Source organism: Mesoplodon mirus (genome assembly GCF_964341445.2).
Source record: "Mesoplodon mirus genome assembly, chromosome: 5".
NCBI lineage: Eukaryota > Metazoa > Chordata > Mammalia > Artiodactyla > Ziphiidae > Mesoplodon > Mesoplodon mirus.
The window spans coordinates 31905109-31932121 of NC_138980.1; the positions used below are offsets into that span (position 1 = coordinate 31905109).

At 38.6% G+C, this 27013-nt stretch overlaps 1 protein-coding gene across 1 annotated transcript in view; it reads right to left on the minus strand.

The window, feature by feature from the left end:
- FAF2 (Fas associated factor family member 2) overlaps window positions 1-26595 on the minus strand; it is a 59323-nt gene extending 32728 nt beyond the window's left edge. Inside the window, exon 1 of the mRNA XM_082623551.1 lies at window positions 26477-26595. Coding sequence (XP_082479677.1) covers window positions 26477-26539 — 63 coding nt within the window. The 5' untranslated portion in view covers window positions 26540-26595. The remainder of the gene's footprint in view (window positions 1-26476) is intronic.
- Between the last annotated feature and the right edge of the window lie 418 nt (window positions 26596-27013).

Genomic DNA, 27013 nt, shown 5'->3' on the forward strand with positions numbered 1-27013 from the left:
TTATTATACCAAGTACTCCTTTATGCATTAGTCTCCATACCCATTTTAATGGTTATATAATATTCTAATTGGCTAAAACAATTTACATATAGATTTTGCAACTGCTTCTGATGTTCTGCTATTAAAACAGCACTTTGGGGCCTCCCTGGTGGCGCAGTGGTTGAGAGTCCGCCTGCCGATGCAGGGGATACGGGTTCGTGCCCCGGTCTGGGGGGATCCCACGTGCCGCGGAGCGGCTGGGCCCGTGAGCCGTGGCCGCTGGGCCTGCGCGTCCGGAGCCTGTGCTCCGCGGCGGGAGAGGCCACAACAGTGAGAGGCCCGCATACCGCAAAAAGAAAAAAAACAAAACAAAAAAAAAACAAAACAAAAAAAAAACAGCACTTTGATGAACATTTCTGTTTATAAAGTTTCTCTGTATTTAGGATTTTTCCCCTTAGGATCTAGTTAAAATTATGGGCCAAGGAATATACATTTTCCCCCCACATTCTCAGTTTTCCCTGAGAGGAATATGCATATTTTTATGTTCTTGATACATACTGCTAAAATGCACTTTAAAAGGACTATTCCAATTTACATTGAATAGGGCTGGTTTCAACGTGAGTCAAAAACTAAATATGTGTCAAGCCAATAGTCATTTCAGTGCCAATTAAGCTTTGCAATGCCAGCTTTGTTCAAAAAGAAAGAATATTACAGGTTTGGCTGGATACACTGTATTAGCTTTGCTACCAATTCTCTCCTCAGCAATAACATGTTTGGCTATAAGCACTTAGAGAACAGAGATGAAACACAGAAGTTGAGGGAATTTTATATTTAATAACCTCAGTCATTGGTTTCAAGCTCCTCCTAAACTAATTTGTTTAGAACTCAGCAGGCTGTAATTCTTTTAATAGGAACTTTCTTTTGAAAAGAGAACCCATTTATCTCTATATCCCCTAGACCTAGTGTAGTGCCTTAGCATACAGTAGAAAATGTTTAAATTAACATCTTGCCCTCAAGCCAATGATCAACTTTACTTCTTTATCTCTCTCTAGTTTTTAAACATTGTTCTTTTCATTATCACTCATTTATTCCTACTTTGTGTAAGGAACTACACAGTTTCCTCAACAATTCCATGAGATAGTGCCATCATACCCATTATCAGTTGAGAATATTGAGACTCTTTAAAAAGAATTATGTGGAAGACACCGCGCACTAATTCAGGTACACAGTAAGTGATCAATAAAGGTTAGCTAAATCTGTAATTTCACCTAACTGGCTTGCTCTTCAGAACTCTGGTTTACATTCACATCTACTGACATCTGAGATGATCTGAGATGGTACTGGACAAAAGAGCTTCAATGAGTAGAAAGTTTAACTTTGGCACCTCCTTCTCCCTCTAATCTTTCAGGACCAGTGTCTACCACAAATCCCCTATTCAGGCAGGTCCATCCAAGTCTGTCTCACTGAGAAATATCCCTTGTTCCAAGATGATCTCTCCCTTCCGCCTCCCCTCAAAGCTAACTCCTCTTCCATGAATTGCCCTCCCAAGGATTTAGCATAATGTTACATTTAGTTACATCAATTTACACAAATGTAACAGACTGACAGCATTAGTAGGAGAAAGGAAGTACTTATCTTTAGGGCAAAAAAGACCCAGAACCCCAATCAATCTCTAACTAGCAAAGTGCATAGGGGAGATTGGAGGGATGTGTGTGAACCTTAGTCCAACTTCCTCCTCCCAAATCAGATGATAGTAGGATGTTAACACCACTTTGCAACCTACATCTGAAATACTGTGATCCTCGATCTATCTCTTGCTTAAGTATAACTCAAGGAAGGTACCACAAACAATAGACGTACAGTGTTGTAACCAGATGTCTCATTCAACTATTTGGATAGGGATTGGGTAACTAGAGTTAATCACTCTACAGTAATCACTAGACTGCTTTCCTAAGAAGTGTTTCTTTCCACACCTCATCTGTTTATTATACTAACGAACACTGCAGGAGGTTGAGTTGAAATCTAAGTACTCTCTAAATTCCACTTGGCTTGTTGGCTCTAGCTTGTTGAGGATGCATATTTTAACTTGTTTTCAGTTATTCCCAGAGAGAAACTTGGGAAAAAGCAGAGATCTTTGTTCTCTCTTTCCTGCAACACAGATAGCTTTGCTTTATGCAATACGCAGTGTGCTCTCACTAGTAGTGGCAGAAGAAATGGAATTTGAAGTCCTTTAAGGAAGTGAAGTGATCACACCTCGGCTCTAATCTGTAACTAAAGCTCTTACACTCAGATCTTTATTATTCACATTTAATTACTGACTTACCAAATTAAATACCAGCAGCTTCCATTTCCTAAGCACCTATTACTATGTAATAGGCAATGTAAGTAATAAAGCCCTCATTTTCACCAAGAAACCCAAGGATTCAAGAGGTTATATACCTTGTGTAAGAATATCCTTGTTTAAGAATAATGATAAGTGGTGGAGCCAAGACTGAAACCCAGAATAACTACGTCCAAAGTCCAGGTTGTCTCCTATGCTATACTGCCTCCCATTATTTAACTAATTCATGTTTCAAAACAAGAAGTTTTAAATAAATTCTCAATTTGGAAAATTTCAACAAAATTTTGATTCAACTGAGAATAAACATCTGGAATTTTTCCAATTTTCACATTAGAGTAAAGATAAATTGAGGACAATATTTCAACCCCTCATTTTGCATAAAAGGAAACTGAGGCTTAGCAAAGTGAACAAGCTTTCCCAAGTCACAGAGCATGAGGGTGGCAGAACTGTCCAGTCTCCTTAATCCCAGTCTCTTCTTTCTTCACTGTACCTACTGGTAGCTAAGAAACAGCTCACAGATGTACATAAAATTTTTCTCCTTTATGCCCAGGGTCAACAATTAAGTTTTGTTCTTTTGAGTTTGGTGTCAAATAAGACTGGAAAATGCTGCTTATCAAATCCCCTTTCTGGAAATTCCCAATACATCTTTTAAAGGCTTTGAAAAGTCCTGCCTTTAGTTAAAAAGAAAAAAAAAAATTTAACTTCACCTAAAGGAAGGTCCTATCCAAGCAATTAAGAGTAGGTGGAATAAGTGGTGGAGTTTTGTTGGAAATTTAGAAGACACCAGAATCTTGAATAATCCTTCATTCTAATTCCAGCTGGGTGACCTTAGGCATCTTTCTGAGGTCCAGTTTCTTTTTTTTTTTAATTTATTTTTGGCTGCGTTGCGTCTTTGTTGCTGTGCGGGGGCTTTCTCTAGTTGTGGCAAGCAGGGGCTACTCTTTGTTGCGGTGCGCAGGCTTCTCATTGCGGTGGCTTCTCTTGTTGAGGAGCATGGGCTCTAAGTGCGTGGGCTTCAGCAGTTGTGACACGCAGGCTCAGTAGTTGTGGCTCGCGGGCTCTAGAGCGTGGGCTCAGTAGTTGTGGTGCACGGGCTTAGTTGCTCCGTGGCATGTGGGATCTTCCTGGACCAGGGATCGAACCTGTGTCTCTTGCATTGGCAGGCGGATTCTTAACCATTGCGCCACCAGGGAAGTCCTAAGGTTGTTTCCTTTTTGGTAAAATGTAAATTAAAATACTAATTAACCCACTGGGTTGTAAAGATTAAGTGTAGAATGCTCAATTTAGCTATTATTTTTAAGAAACATGAAGGAAACATTAAACATGAGAATGTTATAATGAAACTATACTTAGTTCATGTGGACAAGGACATCAACTGAGATGACCATGTGGATTTTTTCCCTTCACTATTTAATGTGGAGTATTACATGGATAGAATTTCATATGTTGAAGCATTCTTGGCATTCCAGAGATAAATCCTACTTGGTCATGGTGTATAATCCTTTTAATATGCTGCTGAATTCAGTTTGCTAGTATTTGCTCGAGGGTTTTTGCATTAATGTTCATAAAGGATATTGGTCTGTAGTTTTTTAGTGGTATCTGGGTATGGCAGTAATGCTGGCCTCAAAGAATGAGTTAGAAAGTGTTCCCTCCTTTTCAATGTTTTAAAAAAGTTGGGAAGACTGGAATTAGTTATTTAAATTTGTTTGGTAGAATTCACCAGTGAAGCCATCAGGTTCAAGGCATTTCTTTGTTGGGAGATTTTTGATTATGGATTCAATCTCCTTACTGGTAATAGGTCTATTCAGATTTTCTATTTCTTTGTGATTTAGTCTTGGTAGGTTTTGTATTTCTAGGAATTTGTCTATCTCATCTAGGTTATCTACTTTTTGGCATACAATTGTTCACAGTACTCTCTTCTAATCATTTTTTCCTTCTGTAGAACTGGTAATAACGTCTCCATTTTCATTTGTTTAGTAATCTGAATCTTTTCTTTTTCTTAGTCCACCTAGCTAAAGGTTTGTCAATTTTGTTGATTTCAAAGAACCAATTTTTGGTTTCATTGATTTTTCTATTTTCTGTGTTGTTTACCTAGGCTCTGTTCCTTATATTACCTTCCTTCTGCTAGCTCTGAGTTTAGTTTGTTCTTTTCCTTCTAGTCCCTTAAGTTATAAAGTTAGGTTGTTGATTTAAGATCTTTTGGGTTTTAAAATTTTTTTTTTATTTTTTGGCCACGCCGCACGGCATGCGGGATCTTAGTTCCCCGACCAAGGATCAAACCTGTGCCCCTGCACGGGAAGCACGGAGTCTTAACCACTGGACCACCAGGGAAGACCCTTTTATTATTATTTTTTTATTTTATTTAACATCTTTTGTGTTTTTTAACATTTGTGTTTAATAGCTACCAATGCCCCCAGCACTACCCAAGCATTTGTTGCTGCATCCCGTAAGTTTTGGCATGTTCTGTTTTCATTTTCATTCATCTCTACATATTTTCTAATTTTCCTTGTGATTACTTCTTTGATCCATTGGTTATTTAAGAGTGTGTTGTTTACATACATTTGTGAATCTTCCAGTTTTACTTCTGTTATTAATTTCTACCTTAATTTCATTGTGGTTTGAGAAGCTACTTTGTATGATAGCTATCTATTAAAATCAATTGAGACATAACTTCTTATATGTAGAAAACTCTAAAGACTGCCCCCAATCCCTGTTAGAACTAATACATGAATTCAACAAAGTAGCAGGATACAAAGTCAACACACAAGTTTCAGCTGCATTTCTTTACACTAACAATGAACACTCTAAAAATGAAAGTAAGAAAACAACTCCATTTACAATGGCATCAAAAAGAATACTATGAATTAACTGAGGAGGTGAAAGACTTGTACAATGAAAACTACAAAACACTGCTGAAAGAAATTAAAGACCTACATAAATGGAAAGACACCCAGTGTTCATGGACTGGAAGACAATACTGTTAAAAACCCAAAGTGAGCTACAGATTCAGAGCAATCCCTATCAAAATCCCAATGCCTTTTTTTTTTTTTTTTTTTGCAGAAATAGAAAAACCAAGCCTAAAACTCATATGGAATCTCAAGGGACCCAAAGAGCCAAAACAATCTTGAAAAAGAAGAACAAAGCTAGAGGACTCACACCTCCTGATTTCAAAACTTATTATAAAGTTACAGTAATCAAAACAATGTGGTACTGACACAAAGATAATCAAGACAATGTGGTACTGACACAAAGACAGACATATAGGCCAATGGAATGGAATAGAGTCCAGAAATAAACCCTTGCATATATGGTAAAATAATTTTTGACAAAGGTGCCAAGACCATTCAATGGGGAAAGACCAGTCTTTTCAACAAATGGTGCTGGAAAACTGGATATCCACATGCAAAAGCTGGATCTTTACTGTGAAATATATATATTGGTCTCTGCCCCCAGTTTCTGACATAGAGCTCCTAAAACCCTTGCAGATAGGGGTGCCAGGAGATTCTTTTGTTCTAACATTTAGTTTTTGACCCCGGTTCCTGACTCAGAGCTCTCAAAACCCTTATAATTTCCTACATGGTAAGAGCACTAGGAGCATCTTTTGTTCTCATATTTGTTCTTTGATCCTGGTTCCTGACAGAGATCCTAAATCCCCTGGAATTTTCTAGATGATATCATTGTATTTTGTTCTAATGAGGTGACTCCTGGTGGGCTTCTGGATAGGGACTGGCCATCAGACAGAACAAACCATGATTAGAAGCTTCAAATTTTCAGTCCCACCTCCCAATCTCCAGAGAGGGAAGAGGGTCTGAAAATGGAGTTAAAATCAATCATGCCTAGGCAATAAAGCCTCTGTAAATATCCCAACAGTATAAGATTCAGAGAGCTTCTGAGTTGGTGAAGCCATCTACATGCCAGAAGGGTGGTGCACCCCAACTCTACTGGGACAGAAGCTCCCCTGCACTTGGGACCCTTCTGGACCTTGCCCTAGATATCTCTTTACCTGGCTGTTTTTTGTATCCTTTATTATATCCTTTGTAATAAACCAGTAAACGAAAGTGTTTTCCTGAGTTCTGTGAACCACTCTAGCAAATTATCAAACCCAAGGAGGGGGTCATGTGAACCCCAATATATAGCTGGTCAGTCAGAAGTTCAGGTGGCAACTGGGACTTGTGATTGGCATCTGAAGTGGGGGCAGTCTTGTGGGACTGAGCTCTTAACTCGTGGGATCTGATGCTAACTTCAGGTAGACAGTGTCAGAACTGAACTGAATTGAATTGAATCTAGGAGAACTGCTTGACAGAAACTAACACAACATTGTAAAGCAGTTATACTCCAATAAAGATGTTAAAAAAGAAAAACAGTACATGTTCCACTACCTCACACTGCATCATTTCCTCCCAGCAAAAGTCCTACAGTCCAAGGAAAGTCAGGTTAATTCCATGACTATAACTTGAAGAGTAAAATATTGCCTTATTCGTCCTGTAACTCACCATGATTTTGCATAGAATGCTCCTTAGACTCTAATGCCATGGACGATTTTGCTTTATCAATAAATGATGAGAACTTGAAAAAAAAAAGAATTGCTTGATGTGTGGAAAACATACATGTCTATTCAGAGAAAAGGAGAAACATAGGAGGAGTGTGTTTTTCCTACTCATTTACCTAATACCATATACAAAAATTAACTCAAAATGGATCCATGACCCAAACGTAAAACCTAAAATTATAAAACTCTTAGGAGAAAACATAAGCTAAAAACTTCCTGACACTGGATTTGGCAATGATTTCTTGAATGTGACACCAAAGGCACAGGCAACAAAAGAAGAGAGACAAACTAGACTTATGAAAATTTTAAAAATTTGTACAACAAAAGACACTACCCAGAGTAAGAAGTCAACCCACAGAATGGGAGAATATATTTTCAAACTGTATATCTGATAAGGGATTAATATCCAGAGTATAGAGAACTCTTAAAACAACAAAAAAATAAACAATCTTGATTGGGCAAAGGACTTGAATAGACATTTCTCCAAAGAAGATATACGAATAACCAATAAACATATAAAAAGATGTTCAACATCACTAATCATTAGGGAAATGCAAATCAAAACTATAAGCTACCATTTAACACCTGTTAGGACAGCTACTACTGAAAAAAACAGGAAATGAAAAGTGCTGGCCGGGATGTGGAGAAACTGGAACCCTTGTGCAACATTGGTGGAAATGTAAAATGGTACGATTGTGGAAAACAGTGTGCAGTGCATCAATAAATCAAAAACAGAACTACTGTGTATGTACACCCAAGTTCAGAGCAGCATTATTATCCACAGTACCTAAGATGGGAAACAACTCAGTGTCTGTCAACAAATGAGTGGAATAAGCAAAATGTGATATACACATACAATGGAATATTATTCAGCCTTCAAAAAGGAGAAAATTCTGCAATATCCTACAACACGGATGAACTTTGAGAACATTATGCTAAGAAAAACAAGCCAGTCACAAAAAGACAAATACTGTATGGTTCCACTTAAGTGACGTATTTAGAGTACTCAAAATCATAGAGAAAGACAGTAGAACGGTGGCTGCCAGGGGCTGGAGGAGGGGGAAATGGGAGTTATTGTCTAATGGGTATAGTTTCAGTTTTACAAGATGAAAAGAGTTATGGAGATGAATGATAATGATGGTTGCACAGCATTACGAATGTATTAGTTATCACTAGATTGTACACTTAAAAAATGGTTAAGATGGTAACTTTTATGTGTATTTTGCCACATTTTAAAAATTGGGGGAAAAAGACATTTGTAGTGTGTTGTGAGATGAACTTCAACTTGATTAAAAGGTTCTAAAGTACTCCAATCAGATTACTTTGTTTTCTGGGAATCAAATAAATTACCTTTCACTAAGTTCCTATTTCAGTATCTATTCTTTCATTTAACACACTTAATTCCACTAAAAAACAAACAAAAACCACTTTGGCCTTATTCAACCTTTCCTAATGTGACTCAGCTACTCAGAATCAAGCAGAAAAGTTGTTTAGGAAGACATAAAGGTGTTATTGTTTTCTTCTTTATGAGAAACATTACAAAGGCACCAAACTTTACTAGTCTTCCAAAAAGTCATCTGAGAATCTGGCCTTCCCTGTTCCCTCCCCACCCTCGAGGCCAACAGTACCTGCCACTGTATATCAAAATAGCATGAAATTACACTTCCAAAACTTGACATGCATGAGATTTGTGTATGTATATGTATGTATATATACATACATATATACATGTATCTATATATGTATAATCTAATGTCAAGTGACAAAATGTTAATAATTTGCTTTTAAATTTAATTATACTTTTCAGCCTCAAAACTTGGCATTATAAAATGCTCCATGATTTAGATTCAATTATTTATTAAGCATCTATGAGCCAAGCACTGTAGTATGTGCTTTCTTATCCACTCTTAAAACAACCCTGTAAAGTTAGAAATATCAGAGTCATTTTGCAGATATGGAAACTGAGGCCTAGAGGGCCTCAGTTAACTGTCAAGATCTCAAATGGTGCAATTCCTAATATGGAGCTCTTTCCCCTACATCATGCTGCAAAGATGAGAATGTGGCTAACTGGAATTTTTATTTTTCCCTTCCTTCTAAAAATGGGATACTTAAAGCTGCTGGAACTGCTTTAACAAAGAAAGAGAAACAACATCAAGAACAACAACAACTAAAACAAAACCCCTCTGGTTAAGTGAGATTTCTGGTGAGTTATTAAATTCACTCAACAAATATTAATTGAGCATCATGCAGCAAGCACCACAAAGAAATCACAGTCCTGATCCCCAATAATTTTGTGGAGTAAAAAGACATGTAAATAGGGACTTCCCTGGTGGCCCAGTGGTTAAGAATCTGCCTGCCAATGCAGGGGACATGTGTTCGAGCCCTGGGCTGCGAAGATCCCACATGCCGCAGAGCAACTAAGCCCATGCGCCACAACTACTGAGCCTGTGCTCTACAGCCTGTGAGCCACAACTACTGAGCCCACGTGCCACAACTACTGAAGCCTGTGCACCTAGAGCCCGTGCTACCAACAAGAGAAGCCACTGCAATGAGAAGCCTGCTCACCTCAATGAAAAGCAGCCCCTGCTTGCCACAACTAGAGAAAGCCCCTGCGCAGCAATGAAGACCCAATGCAGCCAAAAAAAAAAAGACATGTAAATAAATAAACTATACACCAGTAATAAACAAATCCAAGTCTTCCAGGGAACTCGGGATGGTATCAGAGTTCTGAGCTGAAAACTAGCAGAAGGAGGTGTTTCAGGGCAATAGAGGAGTATGCATGGAGGCACAGAGGCATGAGAAAGAATGCCATGTTAAGGGAACTGAAAAATATCACTGGAATAGAAATGGAAAGGGTAGAATTATGGAGTCGGACAGCGAAATATGGGTCAGATCATGAGATGCAAAGATTTCATGCTGCTTTAATCAATGCAAAGCAATGAAAAATCTTAGTGACACAATCAAATCTTTGCTAGAAAGATTATTCTGGAACGAATAGGAAGGCTGAATTGAAGAGGACAGAGACTTGAAATTAGGGGCACTGGTACAGTTACTGAAATATTCCAAAGGGGAAATGAAGTGTAAACTAGGGTAGAGGCAATGCAGATAGAGTGGAGGGTTAATTGAGGGTAGTGGATTTTTTGGTTTCACTTATTTAACTCCAACAGGAATTTATAAACACTAATACATATATACATGCATACATACTGAAAAAAAATTCCCCAGAAAATATTTTCTCTTCTAAATTTATACCAGGAAAATGAAAACATTTTCAAAATTTCCTTGGTGGGAAAATCCAAAGCCAAGAGGCACCTCAGTGCTCATAGTGATTTTGCTATTTATCATTTCTGGCACTCTCACCAAATGGTAGTTTAAAAACACATGTACACAGAGGAAGCATTTAACATCAAATCTTCAATTTTATTATGTTACTATTTTTTGCTATTCATTTTAAGGGAAAATATAATATGGAGAAATAGCCACTAAGATTTCCTAAATATGTCAAATGACCCTCAACTGGCCCAAAAGAAAATTGGCAGAATTAACCTTTATCAATATCCACCTCAAAGATATGCTTCTAGGGGCTCCCCTGGTGGCGCAGTGGTTGAGAGTCCGCCTGCCGATGCAGGCGTGCCCTGGTCCGGGAAGATCCCACATGCCGCGGAGCGGCTGGGCCTGTGAGCCATGGCCACTGGGCCTGTGCGTCCGGAGCCTGTGCTCCGCAACGGGAGAGGCCACAACAGTGAGAGGCCCGCGTACTGCAAAAAAAAAAAAAAAAAAAAAAAATATGCTTCTAAAAGAATATCTGTAGTACAGATATTCTTTTATACTACTCTGCCAATTACACAAATGTTATTCCTTGAAACACTTAAAGGAGTGCAAAAACAAACAGGGATGCCCAGCCCATTCTGAAGAAATAACCCCAAACTTGAACCAACTTGATCGTAAATGCCTGTGATTGTTACATAAAAATGTAACAAACAAACAAAAGCCTAGCAAGCACTACTGAAACAGTTTGTCAAAAAGCTTCTGAGAGGACAATAACTGTGTTCTTGAATAAGAAGATTCAGCAACATAAAGATGTCAATCACATCCCCTCAAATTCATTTTATAAATTTAATAAAATTTCAATTTTGAGAAGCTGATTATAAAGTTCTTTTGAGGGCTTCCCTGGTGGCGCAGTGGTTGAGAGTCCGCCTGCCGATGCAGGGGACACGGGTTCGTGCCTTGGTCCGGGAAGATCCCATATGCCGCGGAGCGGCTAGGCCCGTGAACCATGGCCGCTGAGCCTGCGCGTCCAGAGCCTGCGCTCCGCAACAGGAGAGGCCACAACAGTGAGAGGCCCGCATACTGCAAAAAAAAAAAAAAAAAAAAAAAATCCTAATATATAAAGAGTTTTTTAAAATACATAAGAAAAAGGATGGGACTTCCCTGGCAGTCCAGTGGTTGGGGTTCCACACTTCCACTCCCAGGGGGGACATGGGTTCGATCCCTGGTCGGGGACTGGGTTCCCGCATGCCGTGCAGTGTGGGCAAAAAAACCAAACAACAAACAAACAAAAAGACAACCCCCCCGCAAAAAAAAACCCAAAAAAACAGAAGAAAAAGGATAACTTGTTACAGAAGTGGATAAGAAAAAGTGGACAATTTATAGAAAAATAAACTCAAATGGCCCTTATATATATGAAAAATTCCTCACTCATAAGGAAAAAGTAAATTAAAACTATACTGAGTTTGACAACACCCTCTGTTGGTGAGGTTGCCAGGGGCCTCATACATTGCTAGTGGGAATACAAAATGGTACAATCCTCACATAGGAAAATTTGGCAATATTTAGCAACACTACATATTCGTATACATATACATAAGCATTTAATCCTTTGACCCAGAAATCTTTCTACGAATCTATCCCAAAGCAAAAAATAAAATGTTGGTACACAAGGCTACTTATTGCTCTATTATTTATTACAGCAAAAGATGAGAAATAACCCAAATATCCATCAATCTAAATTATGGTATGTCCATACAATAGAGTATTATACAGCTGTAAATACTTAAGAGAAATAAATCCCTATATTGCTATGTAGTTACCACCATGAGATAATAGGTATAAAAGACATTTGGAGAAAAGTGTGTAATATACATCACCATTTATCTTTTTTAAAAGGGAGGGGTCCACAAATATATATACTTATTACTTGGTTTTTTTAAATGAAAGGTTTTTGTTTTTTTAATTCTAAACTTCTCTGCAGGGGAAGGCAGGGAACAGGGTATAAGAGAGAAGAATAGAAGTTAGAGTTGTCTAAATATATTGTTACATGTAGATTTGACTTTGGAATCATGTAGCTGTTTTATAAAACAAAATTTAGAAAAAGCAGCAGCAGCAATTCCTAAACATCAGAAGCAAAAATCAAACGTACAGTTGGTAGCATAACTATCCAAAATGAAATTATCTCACATGACTTTAAAACACAGTAAACTGACTATACATTCTGCAATAAAAGGGCTTAAATTGTTTTAAATAATCATATTGTTGTTACTAGTAAGGGTATTATTATTTTGAGACAAAGTATTGATTATGTGATAAGGCAAATTAATAATCATGCTATTCTCATTAAGAACCAAATTTTTTGGTATGGAGAAAGAAGAGAGGTAAAATGTAGGGCTGAATTTGAATTGGCAGTCCTGAATTTGAATTGGAAATATCAAATTGTTTTATCATGAATTAAATAAATACAAACATATGTGTGTGTCTGTACTATATATTATATGTATTTCCTGGTTCTGTTAACTAAAAAGTTCTAGACCAACCCAACAGCAATGAGCACTCATGGCTACCAGACCTGTGGCATCTAAATATAATTTCTTACCAAAAAGTAACAAGGTTTCCTGGAGAAACGCCTGATTCTAGAAAATGCACAAGATGAGTCAAACATCTTATGATGTCAAAAAGCTAAAAACCTATCAAGTACGACTGGGGTCATGACAATATGATAAAAGTCTTCAGGAACAATAATACAGGCTCTTCCAAATTACAAATTCAAACGGTAAATCTTTTCTGTGACTCTGAAAAAATAAAATTATGTAAATACTAGGATTTCCTAAAAGATAAAAGTCATCAGGAGCCAATCTAAATAGACTCACAATTGTCAAAGATGGCACAACCTAAGCCTTAATAAGCACAATGGCAATGAAATGAATTACGTTAAATATATTTACATCCATGAGTTCACTGCAAATTTTATTTTATTTTATTATTTTTTTAATTTTTTGCAGTAGGCGGGCCTCTCACTGTTGCAGCCTCTCCCGTTGCGGGGCACAGGCTCCGGACACGCAGGCTCAGCGGCCATGGCTCATGGGCCCAGCCTCTAGGCGGCATGTGGGATCTTCCCGGACCGGGGCACGAACCCGTGTCCCCTGCATCGGCAGGCAGACTCTCAACCACTGCACCACCAGGGAAGCCCTACTGCAATTTTTAAAAACCTACAATTCAAATTTTAAAAATCTCAGTGGTAAACAAGTGGGACCTAATGAAACTTAAAAGCTTTTGCACAGCAAAGGAAACCATAAATAAGACGAAAAGACAACCCTCAGAGTGGGAGAAAATATTTGCAAATGAAGAAACTGACAAAGGATTAATGTCCAAAATTTACAAGCAGCTCATGCAGCTCAGTATCAAAAAAAACAAAGAACCCAACCCATAAATGGGCAGAAGACCTAAACAGACATTTCTCCAAAGAAGATATACAGACTGCCAACAAACACATGAAAGAATGCTCAACATCACTAATCATTAGAGAAATGCAAGTCAAAACTACAATGAGGTATCACCTCATACCAGTCAGAATGGCCATGATCAAAAAATCTACAAACAGTAAATGCTGAAGAGGGTGTGGAGAAAAGGGAACCCTTTTGTACTGTTGGTGGGAGTGTAAATTGGTACAGCCACTATGGAGAACAGTATGGAGGTTCCTTAAAAAACTAAAAACAGAACTACCACATGACCCAGCAATCCCACTACCGGGCATATAACCTGAGAAAACCATAATTCAAAAAGAGTCATGTACCACAATGTTCATTGCAGCTCTATTTACAATAGCCAGGACATGGAAGCAACCTAAGTGTCCATCAACAGATGAATGGATAAAGAAGATGTGGCACATATATACAACAGAATATTACTCAGCCATAAAAGAAACAAAATTGAGTTATTTGTACAGAGGTGGATGGACCTAGAGTCTGTTATACAGAGTGAAGTAAGTCAGAAAGAGAAAAACAAATACCGTATGCTAACACAGATATATGGAACCTTAAAAAAAAAAAAAGGTTCTGAAGAACCTAGGGGCAGGACAGGAATATAGACGCAGACGTAGAGAATGGACTTGAGGACACATGGAGGGGGAAGGGTATGCTGGGACAAAGTGAGAGAGTGGCATGGACTTACATATACTACCAAATGTAAAATAGCTAGCTAGTGGGAAGCAGCCGCATAGCACAGGGAGATCAGCTCAGTGCTTTGTGACCACCTAGAGGGGTGGGGTAGGGAGGAGATATAGGGATATATGTATATGTATAGCTGATTCACTTTGTTATAAAGCAGAAACTAACACACCACTGTAAAGTAATTATACTCCAATACAGATGTTAAAAAAAAAAATCTCAGTGGGACTTCCCTGGTGGCGCAGTGGTTAAGAATCCACCTGCCAATGTAGGGGACATGGGTTCGAGCCCTGGGCCGGGAAGATCCCACATGCCACAGAGCAACTAAGCCTGTGTGCCACAACTACTGAGCCTTCGCTCTTGAGCCCATGTGCCACAACTACTGAAGCCCATGCGCCTACAGCCTGTGCTCCGCAACAAGAGAAGCCATCACAATGAGAAGCCTGCACACCGCAACAAAGAGTAGCCCCCTATCGCCGCAACTAGAGAAAGCCCATGCGCAGCAACGAAGACCCAACACAGCCAAAAATAAATAAATAAATAAATAATTTAAAAATCTCAAGGATGCTAGGAATCAACTCATTATTTAAAAACTAATAAATAATCGAAAGGAGCAAATGTTTATCCCGCCTTTATTATATATACTATAACTCGGTGTAACTAAACAGGGGAGGGAACATATATCTTTATCCCTATTAACAAATAAAGAAGGGATGACAGCATCAGAATGTCACCATTTTGTATGAAAAGGTTAGGCAAAAGCTAATGAAATACAATGTATCTTGTGGAAATACAATGTATCAATGTATCTAAGGATACTAAAACTAAGCTAAATTTGAGTTTAAGTGAAAAAACTTTACAAAGTTTAACTGTCAACACTTTAAATTCCCAAATCACAGGGTTAATTCTGTAAATTTGAAAAATATCAGACAAGTCTTCTGTATATAAAATATTTTCTATATGTATCCTTTTTGAAGAGGACTTGCACTCCTTCGAGTATACGTTAGGCTACTTGATAAGTGTTTCTTATCTTCTAATTCCAGTTTTAAAAAAGGATGACAGTTTTGCAAATTTTCAGTTCTACCCTTTATTAAATATTCCCTGGAAAAATAAAGAGAAATGTAACAGAACATGTGTACAATTGAACATTCTCCAAAATTGCCCCTTTTTTTGATAAAGCCCTAGTATTTATCAGGTACTTTACTTGCATTGTCTCATATAACCCTTTTAAGAACCCAAGACACCCTTTCAGGATAAAAACTTAACTGGGAATAGAAGGGAACTTCGTCACCCTCATCTAAGAAACACTCGCAGCTAACATAATAATGGTCAAAGGCTGATGATTTCCTCCTAAAATCAGGAACAAGACAAAGATGTTTACTCTTGCCATTTTTATTCAACATTATACTAAAACTAAGCAAGAAGGAAAAAAAGAAATAAAACTATCTATTCACAGATGACATAATCTTGTATATAGAAAAAACTAAGAAATTTACAAAAAAACTAATAGAGAACTAATAATGAGTTCAACCAGGTTGTACGATATGAGATCAATATACAAGAATCAGTTATATTTCTATATGGTAGTAATGAACGACCTGAAAATAAAATTAAGAAAACATTTACTTTCCCAGTACCTTCAAAAAGAATAAAATATGTATGAATAAACTTAATAAAAGAAGTGCAAGATTTGTACACAGAAAACTACAAAACATCGAGAGAAACTAAAGATGACTTAAATAAACGGAAAGACTTCTCATATTCATGGATTGACAGACTTAGTATTGTTAAGATGGCAATGCTCCCCATATTGATCTAGAGTTAACAGTAATCCCTATCAAAGACCCAGCTGCCTTTTTTTGCAGAAATTGACAAGGTGATCCCAAAATTTATTCGGTGATGAAAGGGATCCAGAATAGCCAAAAAGAACAAAGTTGGAGGACTCATACTTCCTGATTTCACACTTATTACACAACTGCAATAGTCAAGACAGTGTAGATACAGATAAGTGTAGATACAGATCAATGGAACAGAAATGAATCCAGAAATAAACCTTTAGTTATGGTCAACTGATCTTAAACAAGGGTTTCAAGGTTATTCAATAGGGAAAGGATAATCTTTTCAAGAAATGGTGCTGGGAATACTGGATATCCACAACCAAATGAATGAAGTTGGACCCCCACCTCATATCCATTAACTAAAAATGGATCAGACCTTACGTGTAAGAGTCAAAACTACAAAAGTTTTAAAAGAAAACAGGTGTAAATCTTTGTAACCCTGGATTACACCATGGTTTCTAAGACATGACCAAAGCACAAGCAACAAAAGATAAAACATTAAACTGGACTTCATGAAATTAAAAAACTTCAAAAGACATGACTAAGTGAAAAGACAACCCAGAGAATGGGAGAATATTTTTGCCAATGATATATCTGATAAAGGACTTGTATTCGGGATGTATAAGAACTCTTAACAACCCAACAACAAAAGACAAATAGCCCAAGTAAAAAATGGGCAAAGGACAAAAATAAACCCACACACCTACAGTCAATTAATCAATGACAAAGGAGGCAATAATATACAATGGGGAAAAGACAGTCCCTTCAACAAGTGGTGTTGGGAAAGCTGGACAGCTACAATGAAATTACAACACTCCCTCACACCATACACAAAAATAAAAATAGTTTAAAGACCTACATATAACGCATGATGCCATAAAACTCATAGAAGAGAACACAGGCAAAACATACTCGAACATAAATCATAGCAATATTTTCTTAGATCAGTCTCCCAAGGCAAAAGAAATAAACGCAAAAATAAACAAATGGGACCTAATCAAACTTAAAGGCTTTTGCACAGCAAAGGAAACCATCAAAAAAACGAAAAGACAACCTATGGAATGGTAGAAAATATTTGCAAATGATGTGACTGACAAGGGGTTAACATCCAAAATATACGAACATCTGATACAACTCAATATCAAAAAAACAAACAACCCAATCAAAAAATGGGCAGGGACTTCCCCGGTGGTCCAGTGGCAAAGAATCCACCTTCCAATGCAGGGGACACGGGTTCAATCCCTGGTGGGGGAACTAAGATCCCACATGTCACGGGGCAACTAAGCCTGCATGCCACAACTACTGAGCTCGTACGCCTCAACTAGAGAGCCCCCATGCCGCAAACTACAGAGCCCATGCGCTCTGGGGCCCGCATGTCACAACTACAGAGCCCACATGCCCTGGAGCCTGGGCGCCACAACTAGAGAGAGAAAACCTACACACCACAACTAAACAGAAGCCCACATGACGCAACAAAGATCCCGTGTGCCACAATAAAGATACCATGTGCTGCAACTAAGACCCAACATAGCCAGCCAGCCAGCTAGCCATAAATAAATAGTATCACCTCACACCTGTAAGAAGGACTATTATCAAAAAGAACACAAATAACAAACGTTGGAGAGGATACAAAGAAAAGAGAAACCTTATACACTGTTGGTGGGAAAGTAAATTGGTGCAGCCACTGTGGAAAACAGTATGGAGGTTTCTCAAAAAACTAAAAATAGAACTACCATACGACCCAGCAATTCCACTCCTGGTGGGTATATATCCAAACACACAAAAACCCACACCAATTTGAAAAGATACATACACCCCAATGTTCACAGCAGCATTATTTACAACTGCCATTATATGGAAGCAACCTAAGTGTCCATCAACAGATAAATGGATAAAGAAGATGTGGTATATATACACAATGGAATACTACTCGGCTATAAAAAAGGGTGAACTTTTTGCCACTTGCAGAAACATGGATGGACTTGCAAGGTATTATGCTAAGTTAAGTAAGTCAGACAGAGAAAGACAAATACTGTATGATATCACTTATATGTAGAATCTAAAAAATACTATAAACTAGTGAATATAACATAAAAGAAGCAGACTCTCCAATATAGAGAACAAACTAGTGGTTACCAGTGGGGAGAAGGGGGAAGGAGTGATATAAGGACAGGGGATTAAGAGGTACAAACAACTATGTGTAAAATAAGCTACAAGGATATATTGTACAACACAGGGAATATAGCCAACATTTTATAATAACTATAATTGGAGAATAACCTTTAAAACTTGCAAACCACTACATTGTATACCTGTAGCTTATATAATATTGTACACCAACTATACTTCAGTTTAAAAAAAATGTAGTGTGTACACACACACACACACACAATGGAATAGTACTCAGCCATAAAAAAGAATGATATATTGCCATTTGCAGCAACATGGACCTAGAGAATATCATATTAAATGAAGTGAGACAGAGAAAGACAAATATTATATGATATCACATATGTGGAATCTAAAAAAATAGTACAAATGAATATATATACAAAACAGAAACAGATTCACAGACATAGATAACAAACTTATGGTTACCAAAGGGGAAAAGAAGAAAGGGGAGGGATAAATTAAGAGTATGGGATTAAAAGATACAAACTACCATACATAAAATAGATAAGCAACAAGGATTTACTGTGTAACAAAGGGAACTATATTCAGTACCTTGTAATAACCTATAATGGAAAAATATCTGAAAAAAATATAACTGGATCATTTTGCTATACACCTGAAACACAACACTGTAAGTTAACTACACTTCAATTTTTAAAAAATGGGCAAAAGATTTGACTTTGTATCTCCAAAAGAAGACACACAAATGGCCAATAAGCCTATGAAAAGATGCTCAACCATCTTTTTAGTCATTAGGGAAATGCAAATCAAAACAACGAGATTAAACGAGAGTAACACCTCACACTTACTAGGATGGTTTCAAAGATGGATGATTAACAAATGTTAATGCAGATGTGGAGAAACTGGAACTTTCACATACTACTGGTAGGGGAAAATGGTATAACTGCATTGGAAAAACTGTTTGGCAATTTCTCAAAAAGTTAAACAGAGGTACCATGTGACCCAGCAATTCTACTCCTAGGAGAACTGAAAATATGTCCAGACAAAAATTGGTATACAAATATTCATAGCAGCATCAATATTTTTTTTTTTTTTTTTTTTTTGCGGTACACGGGCCTCTCACTGCTGTGGCCTCTCCTGTTGCAGAACACAGGCTCTGGACGCGCAGGCTCAGTGGCCATGGCTCACGGGCCTAGCCGCTCCACGGCATGTGGGATCTTCCCGGACCGGGGCATGAACCCGTGTCCCCTGCATTGGCAGGTGGACTCTCAACCACTGCGCCACCAGGGAAGCCCAGCATCAATATTAATAGCTGAAAAGTGGAAACAATAAAAATGTCCATCATCTGACGAATGGATAAACAAAGTGTGGTTTATCCACACAATGAAACATTATTGGCCATAAAAAGGAATGAAGTACTCATATAGGCTACAATATGGATGAACCTTGAAAACATTATGCTAAGTGCAAGAAGCCAGGCACAAAAGGCTGTACAGTGTATGCTTCCATTTATACCAAATGCCCAGAATTGGCAAAATCTATGGAGACAGAATATAGATTAGTGGTTGCCAGGGGTTAGAAGGAGAGAAGAATGGAGAGTGACTGCTAATGGGCTTCTTTTTGAGGTGATGAAAATGCTCTGGAAGTAAACAGTGGTAATGGTTGCACAACTTTGTAAATACACTAAAAACCACTGAACTGCATACTTTAAAAGGGTTAATTTAAGATATGACAATTATATCTCAATAAAACTGTTATTAAAAATAGAGCCCAAGAGACAAAACTAGAAAATATCAGTAATGATCAGAAAACATGATAAGGAATTCGATAGATCAAACAAAATCAAGATAAATGTACAAAATGGAACAGTATTTTTATTAGTAACCATTTAGAAATAAAGAGATATCCCATTCACAGGGTGACCAAAACTACAAAATACCTAGGAATAAGTTTAATAAGGAATATCCAAAAACTAGAGGAAAGTTACAAAAAATATTTTAAAGGACGTGTGACATCTCAATAAAGAAATGTACAAGTGCCTGAATTTCAACCAGTCCCAAATTAATATATTATTTTAAGCAATTCCAATAATTCCACGGCTGCACAAAATGATTTTTTTAAAACATCTTTATTGGAGTATAATTGCTTTACAATGGTGTGTTAGTTTCTGCTTTAGAACAAAGTGAATCAGCTATACATATACATATATCCCCATATCTCCTCCCTCTTGCGTCTCCCTCCCACCCGCCCTATCCCACCCCTCTAGGTGGTCACAAAGCACTGAGCTGATCTCCCTGTGCTATGCAGCTGCTTCCCACTAGCTATCTATTTTACATTTGGTAGTGTATATATGTCCTTGCCACTCTCTCACTTCATCTCAGCTTCCCCTTCCCCTTCCCCGTGGCCTCAAGTCCATTCTCTGTGTCTGCGTCTTTATTCCTGTCCTGCCCCTAGGTTCTTCAGAACCATTTTTTTTTTTAGATTCCATATATATGTGTTAGCATACGGTATTTGTTTTTCTCTTTCTGACTTACTTCACTCTGTATGATGGACTCTAGATCCATCCACCTCACTACAAATAACTCAATTTCGTTTCTTTTTATGGCTGAGTAATATTCCGTTGTATATATGTGCCACATCTTCTTTATCCATTCATCTGTCGATGGACACTTAGGTTGCTTCCATGTCCTGGTTATTGTAAATAGAGCTGCAATGAACATTGTGGTACATGACTCTTTCTGAATTATGGTTTTCTCAGGGTATACGCCCAGTAGTGGGATTGCTGGGTCGTATGGTAGTTATATTTTTAGGGTTTTTTTTTTTTGTTTTTTTGTTTTTTTGCGGTACGCGGGCCTCTCACTGTTGTGGCCTCTCCCGTTGCGGAGCACAGGCTCCGGACACGTAGGCTCAGTGGCCATGGCTCACGGGCCCAGCCACTCTGTGGCATGTGGGATCTTCCCGGACCGGGGCACGAACCCGTGTCGCCTGCATTGGCAGGTGGACTCTCAACCACTGTGCCACCGGGGAAGCCCATATTTTTAGTTTTTTAAGAAACCTCCATACTGTTCTCCATAGTGGCTCACAAAATGATTTTTAAATGTACATGAAAGAACTTGTAAGAATTACCAATAATTAAAAAAAAGAATAGGGAAGGAGTCCTGTCCTATCAGATATTATCAGTAAAATTTGGTAGAAAGCTATTATTATTAATTCAGTAATGCTACTAGCAAATAGGTTATCGAAAACAGAGTACACTATGATAAAGAGGACTACTCAAATCAGTTGGGGGAGGGATTGACTATTCAGCTAAACTATAGTGTTTCCTGGAAAAAAGCAAATTTGGGTTCTCATCTCATACATACAAAAAATTAATTCCACATGGATTAAAGATCTGATTTTAACAAGAAATCTGTAAAATATTTTGAAGAAAACAAAAGAGAACATATGTATAATATCATTAAGTAGAAGGCATTCTTAGACAAAACAAAATCCAAAAGCCAGAAAGAAAAAAAATGCCAATTTGATGACATAATTTTAAATAAGGGTAAGTGAAGAGATTAATGATCAAAGATAAATGATGTCACGAAAGAAAATATTTTCTATACATGACCAGTATACATAAAGAACTCGTATAAACTGATAAGAAAATGTCAAATAATCCAATAGAAAATGAACAAAGGATAAACAGGGAATTCATACAATAACTAACCATAAGTAGCCAAAAGGAGCTCAATCTCATCCATAATTAGGAGTTTATAGAACAGAATTCAATCTTAAAATCAGCACTGTTTATTCTGCAACCAAAAAACAAACCTTCTATAATACCATGGGACACCTGCAAAGCCAATCCCTCACTCCTATGTCCCCACTCTTTCCCATTTGAAATAGCTTAAAACAAGTGTTTGCATTAGCTGTTCAAGCTCAACTGACTGCAAAACAAAATAAAAAACTACAGACACCACTACTACTAGAAATGCAAATTAAAATAAGGACTCTGAAAATTTAACCAGATTAACGAAAACTGAAAAGATACCATCCAGTGCTGGCAAGGATGTGGGGAAACTGGTCGTCTCACATCCTCTTGGTGAGAGTGTGAGCTGCCAAAACTCCCTGGAAAGCAGTCTAGCAGTAGCTATTAAAATTTAAAATGTACATTGTTTTGACCCAGTAACATCACATTTTTAGGATTCTGTTTAGAATTAAAAGCCCTGCTATGTCAGCAATATCCCCTAGGATCCTTAACTTCCAGAACACTTCCTTCACCTTCATGGTCTAACTGAAACTTGACTTTTCCCTGAAGATACTCCCCCTGAAGCCCTCTCTCCCATTTTCTCTCTCATACCTGTGGGTATGGAAGGGAGAGAACGGTCCTCCTTGTTCATTCCCACTTTGGGGGATTCTTCTTCCCTTCTCCTTAAAAAGTCCATCTTCACGTAGAGGAGATTAAGAGAATTAACATTAGTGATGATGTCCAGGATTAGAATCACACTTTTGGACTTCCTTTGCTGTGTTCTCTTTCTTCAAAGTGTCCCATACTGTTTCTATTGGCCCTACTCACCTACCTGTTGTTGAAAACAAATCAAAACCTAGGGCCAGAGCAGCAGTGCTAGGTAGTAAGAAAGAGAATCCAGAGTTCTGGATTCAAATCTAAGCTCATCACTGACGTTAGGTAAATTATCTCTGGATCCTAGTTTACTCAACAATACCAGAACCTACACCATGTTTACTGGGAGGACTTAAAGATACAATGGATCTAGAGCACTTTGGATAAAGTAAATGCTCAGTAAGTGTTTAAACAACATCAAAAACAAAAACACCTTCAAATCTCAAAATTTCATACTCCTGTACAAGCAGAAAAGGACTGTTTCTTCCTCTATTGGCCATGTATAGCTCCTTTAGTCGCTTCTCTCGTTATCCATGTCATCCTTCTCCAGGTGTTCAAACAGTAACCTAGAGGCAGTAAACCAAGACACCAGGGGAATCTGCTATACTTGGAAATTTGGAAACACGGACTTCAACACAACTGACCTTCCCCATATTTGTATTAGCTCCTCTTAAAACTCATTATTTCCCATTTGAAGAAAATGGGGAAGGCCTAAAATAAATATGGCATTAGTTATTCATATTCAACTGGTTCTAAAATAAACAGGAGAAAGTAACTATAACAATCTTAAAAGACATCAAACAGACTTAGAAGCCTGCTAAATATACCCTAAGGAGTTCCAATCAAATCATATGTCACAAAAAAAGTGAAACAGAGGAAACCTGAGATTTCCAAAATATTTCACTTTTGCTAATTTCAATATATCAAATGAGGCAACTTACTGAAAACTGACTCCTAGCAGTGTCATCCTGTTCTGTCCTACCCCCTGTGGAGATTCCAAGCACATGCTCCATACTGTTAGTGAAGCAAAGCTGAAACCTAGTGTTATTTCACTCTCTAGTTGAAAAAATCTTTGATGGCTCTTCAAGCCTACAGATTAAAGTTTAAACCATTGAGCACAGCCCTCCAAAATCTGGCTGTAATTTACCTTTCCAGTGTTATTTTCAACTTCCAATTCTCTAAATCCATCACAACAAACACATTCTACATTATTTCATATCCATACCTCAGCTTTGAACATACTCCTGCCCACCACCTGTTATTCCACTCCTCCTTCAAAGCAGCAAAGTACAGTGGAAAGAGTCCAGCTTTTAAGTTCAGATCCAGATCCACTAGATTTCTAATTCTAATTCCACCCCCACTACTTAAGAGCTTAATGATCTGGAGCAAATACTTTACTAGACCTGTTTCCTTACCTAGGAGGAGGGATATCACCTGTGGCGCTTTTACTAGGCTATTGTGAGGATTAAGCATAATGCTTCTGAACTATCTAGCACCACGCCTAAGGCACGGTAGAAACTTAATGGTAACTACTGAGCCACCCTTCTTTCCCCCTCCATCCTCATCAATACTATAATTTCCTAAATTTCCACAGCACTCTGTTTCTACTACTATGTTTATTACACCATGAGCACTAATATACTGCAGAATACTCATTATTTATGTATGTGTCTGGCTTTTCCATTAGGTTATAAGCAAGATGGGTATGGGTATGGATTTCTAAATCTCTGCCACTTACCACCTGAGCAAGTTATTTGACCTCGGAGAACCTGTGTCTTCATCAATAAACTGAATTGGGGTTAACACCTTACAGTGTTACAAAAAGGTTTAAAAGAGTTAATGTACATCAAATACCTCGTATAACGCTTGACACCCTAGTAAATTTCAGAGGATGTTAATGGTAATCTGGATGATGAACCTGATCCAAGCAACTGCTTAAAGAATACACAAATGTAAAATGTATTTGCCTTATTACATCCAATTTCATAAAGCAATCTTAATACAACTTTAACCTGCTACCCACCTCTCTTACTGATAGAGAGAGCCAATGAAGACAAAAACAGAGATTCCTATGCACTTTATCTCAGAAATGCTACCACATATTCATGTTCTTCCAGGACCAGACTAAGTACTTCACGACTTATGGTTCACCTCACCTCATTACACTTGAAACAACATGGGGGCTTATCCCTCAAGAGTTGTAAGGGATAAAATGATCTGCCAAAGTTAAACAACACTCTGAAATTAGTAGTCTATAAGGAAGTAGAAGCTAGTTGTCTGCTCTTTATTCATTCTAATTCTAATGAGCTGTGTCATCAATTTCTCTACTCAAAACTCCAAACAAATGTCAACTACTTCTATGACCGTATTTTCCAATTTATACACTTCCAACCCACTGCTTGATTTAAAAGAAAACACTTCAAAATTAACTGCAGTGAAATCAAGGAAATCTCAGAAAAATGAGAACTTGCAAAGAGGAAAAAAATACAATATTAGAGCATTTGCATTCCACTTTCAGGTGTACACTGCTACTTACATGGGTTGTATAGCACACATGTCAAGAGCTCAGGAAGGGTTCTGGAAAGATGCACCTGGTTTTAAATGACATCGCAACTTTCTAGCTGTGTAACCTAAGCATGTTACTTCTTAAGCCTCATATCCCTCATCTGTAAAATAGGGATTGTAACAGTGACTCTCATAAGGCTGCATTAAGTACAATAATGTATGCTAAGTGTTTCAGGAAAAGTACTTACAACACCATACTCAATAAATGGTATTCTATCCATTTGTTGTTATTGCCTGAGCACTAAGGTTCTTGGTAAATATTGCATAATTAATGAATATTTAGCATATTTTATATTAGGAAATAAGTGTACCACTAACTTTAATTCTATACTAAGTTAAATAATGATTAATAGTTGCAATACTGTTTAAGAGCAGTTTACTGTTTACAAAGCCCTTTAGATATCCATAAACTCATTTTGATCTCCACAACATCCTTAGGGGATAAACACTTTTAAGATACGTATTCTAGAAATGAAGAAACTGGTACCCATCAGGGTAACACAGAGTCAAGGTTACCTAAGTCTCCTCCAACCAGATTCTCCAGCTCAGGGATAAAGTGCTTAGTGTCCAAAGTTCTTAACCCAAACATCCACTAAAAGGAGGCAGATTCCAGCAAGTTTCCCACCCTCCTCAAGCAGAGTCAAGAACGTGAGCCCAGGAATAAGCCCGGGGTAATAAACCCCGTCAGACGGCACTGATGACATTTATCATGCACTGTTTCATTACGAGGTGTCCTCCCACATCTTTAGGGCGGGCGCTAGTCCTGACCCCACTGCCACCAGAGCGCCCAACACAGGGCCTGGCACCCAAGAGGCCCTCAGTAAACGTTTGTGGAAATGGCATGGGAGGCTGGTAGGAGGCCTCCTAGAGACCCGAAACGAGGCCAAATCCACGGTGGGGATTAAGCATCCCAGCAGATCCAGAGTCGTTGGCGGAGAGGGTCCAACCGGTAACCAGGCTGGAAAGGATGGCTGAGGACGGGCGCCGCTAACGGGAACCCGGGAAGCTGACCCTCTTGAGGGGAGAAAGGGGGAGCGGGTCTGGCCGCAGCCATTCTTGGAAGGCTGGGGACCGACAGAGGCTCGGGGGCCGGGGGCAGCAAGCAGGGCAACTGGCGCTTGGGGGGGAGGAGGCCGCCTGCTGGTCTGAGAAGAATCTCGGGCCCAATCTGAGCAGGGTTCTGGGCTCCTCTAGGGACCCACTCCCTAGCCCGCGGTGGCATTCGCTTCACCGAGTACTCGCTGCTACCTGAAACTGCAGCAGCTTCTCTGTCTGCTCCTGTGTTAGATCCCGCTCCTCTGGCGCCGCCATTTTGCAGCCGCCTCTACGCTTCTGACCCGTCCGCACCGTCACCCGCCGGAAGTGACCTCAGTAGCAACCACATCCGGTCTGAACAGCCGCCGGCGCGCAACTGCGTCTGTGCGTGCCGGCCCAACCTGGAGGCTGGGGATGGTGACAATTTCCGCCGCTAGAGGGCACCACTCTCGGGCCGATCCCGAACACTTCCGAAAATTGTCGGGGGACTGCCCAAGTCGCCCTTAGGAGTTAGGCGACGAACGGATCTACCAGAGACTTGACTCTCGAATAGATCGCAAAGAGCCGAGAGGTCCCGAATGCCCCTCGAGAAGCTTCGGAAATTCACGAATGCCCCTCGGCAGATTTCGCCTTCTTCCTAACCATTTTCATCTCCAATGTTTCTGAATGTTTTTTAGGAAATTGCGGTCGTTCAGAAATATCGGCCGTTTGATGTTTGATTTCTGCCATGATGTTTCCAAAATCCCCTGA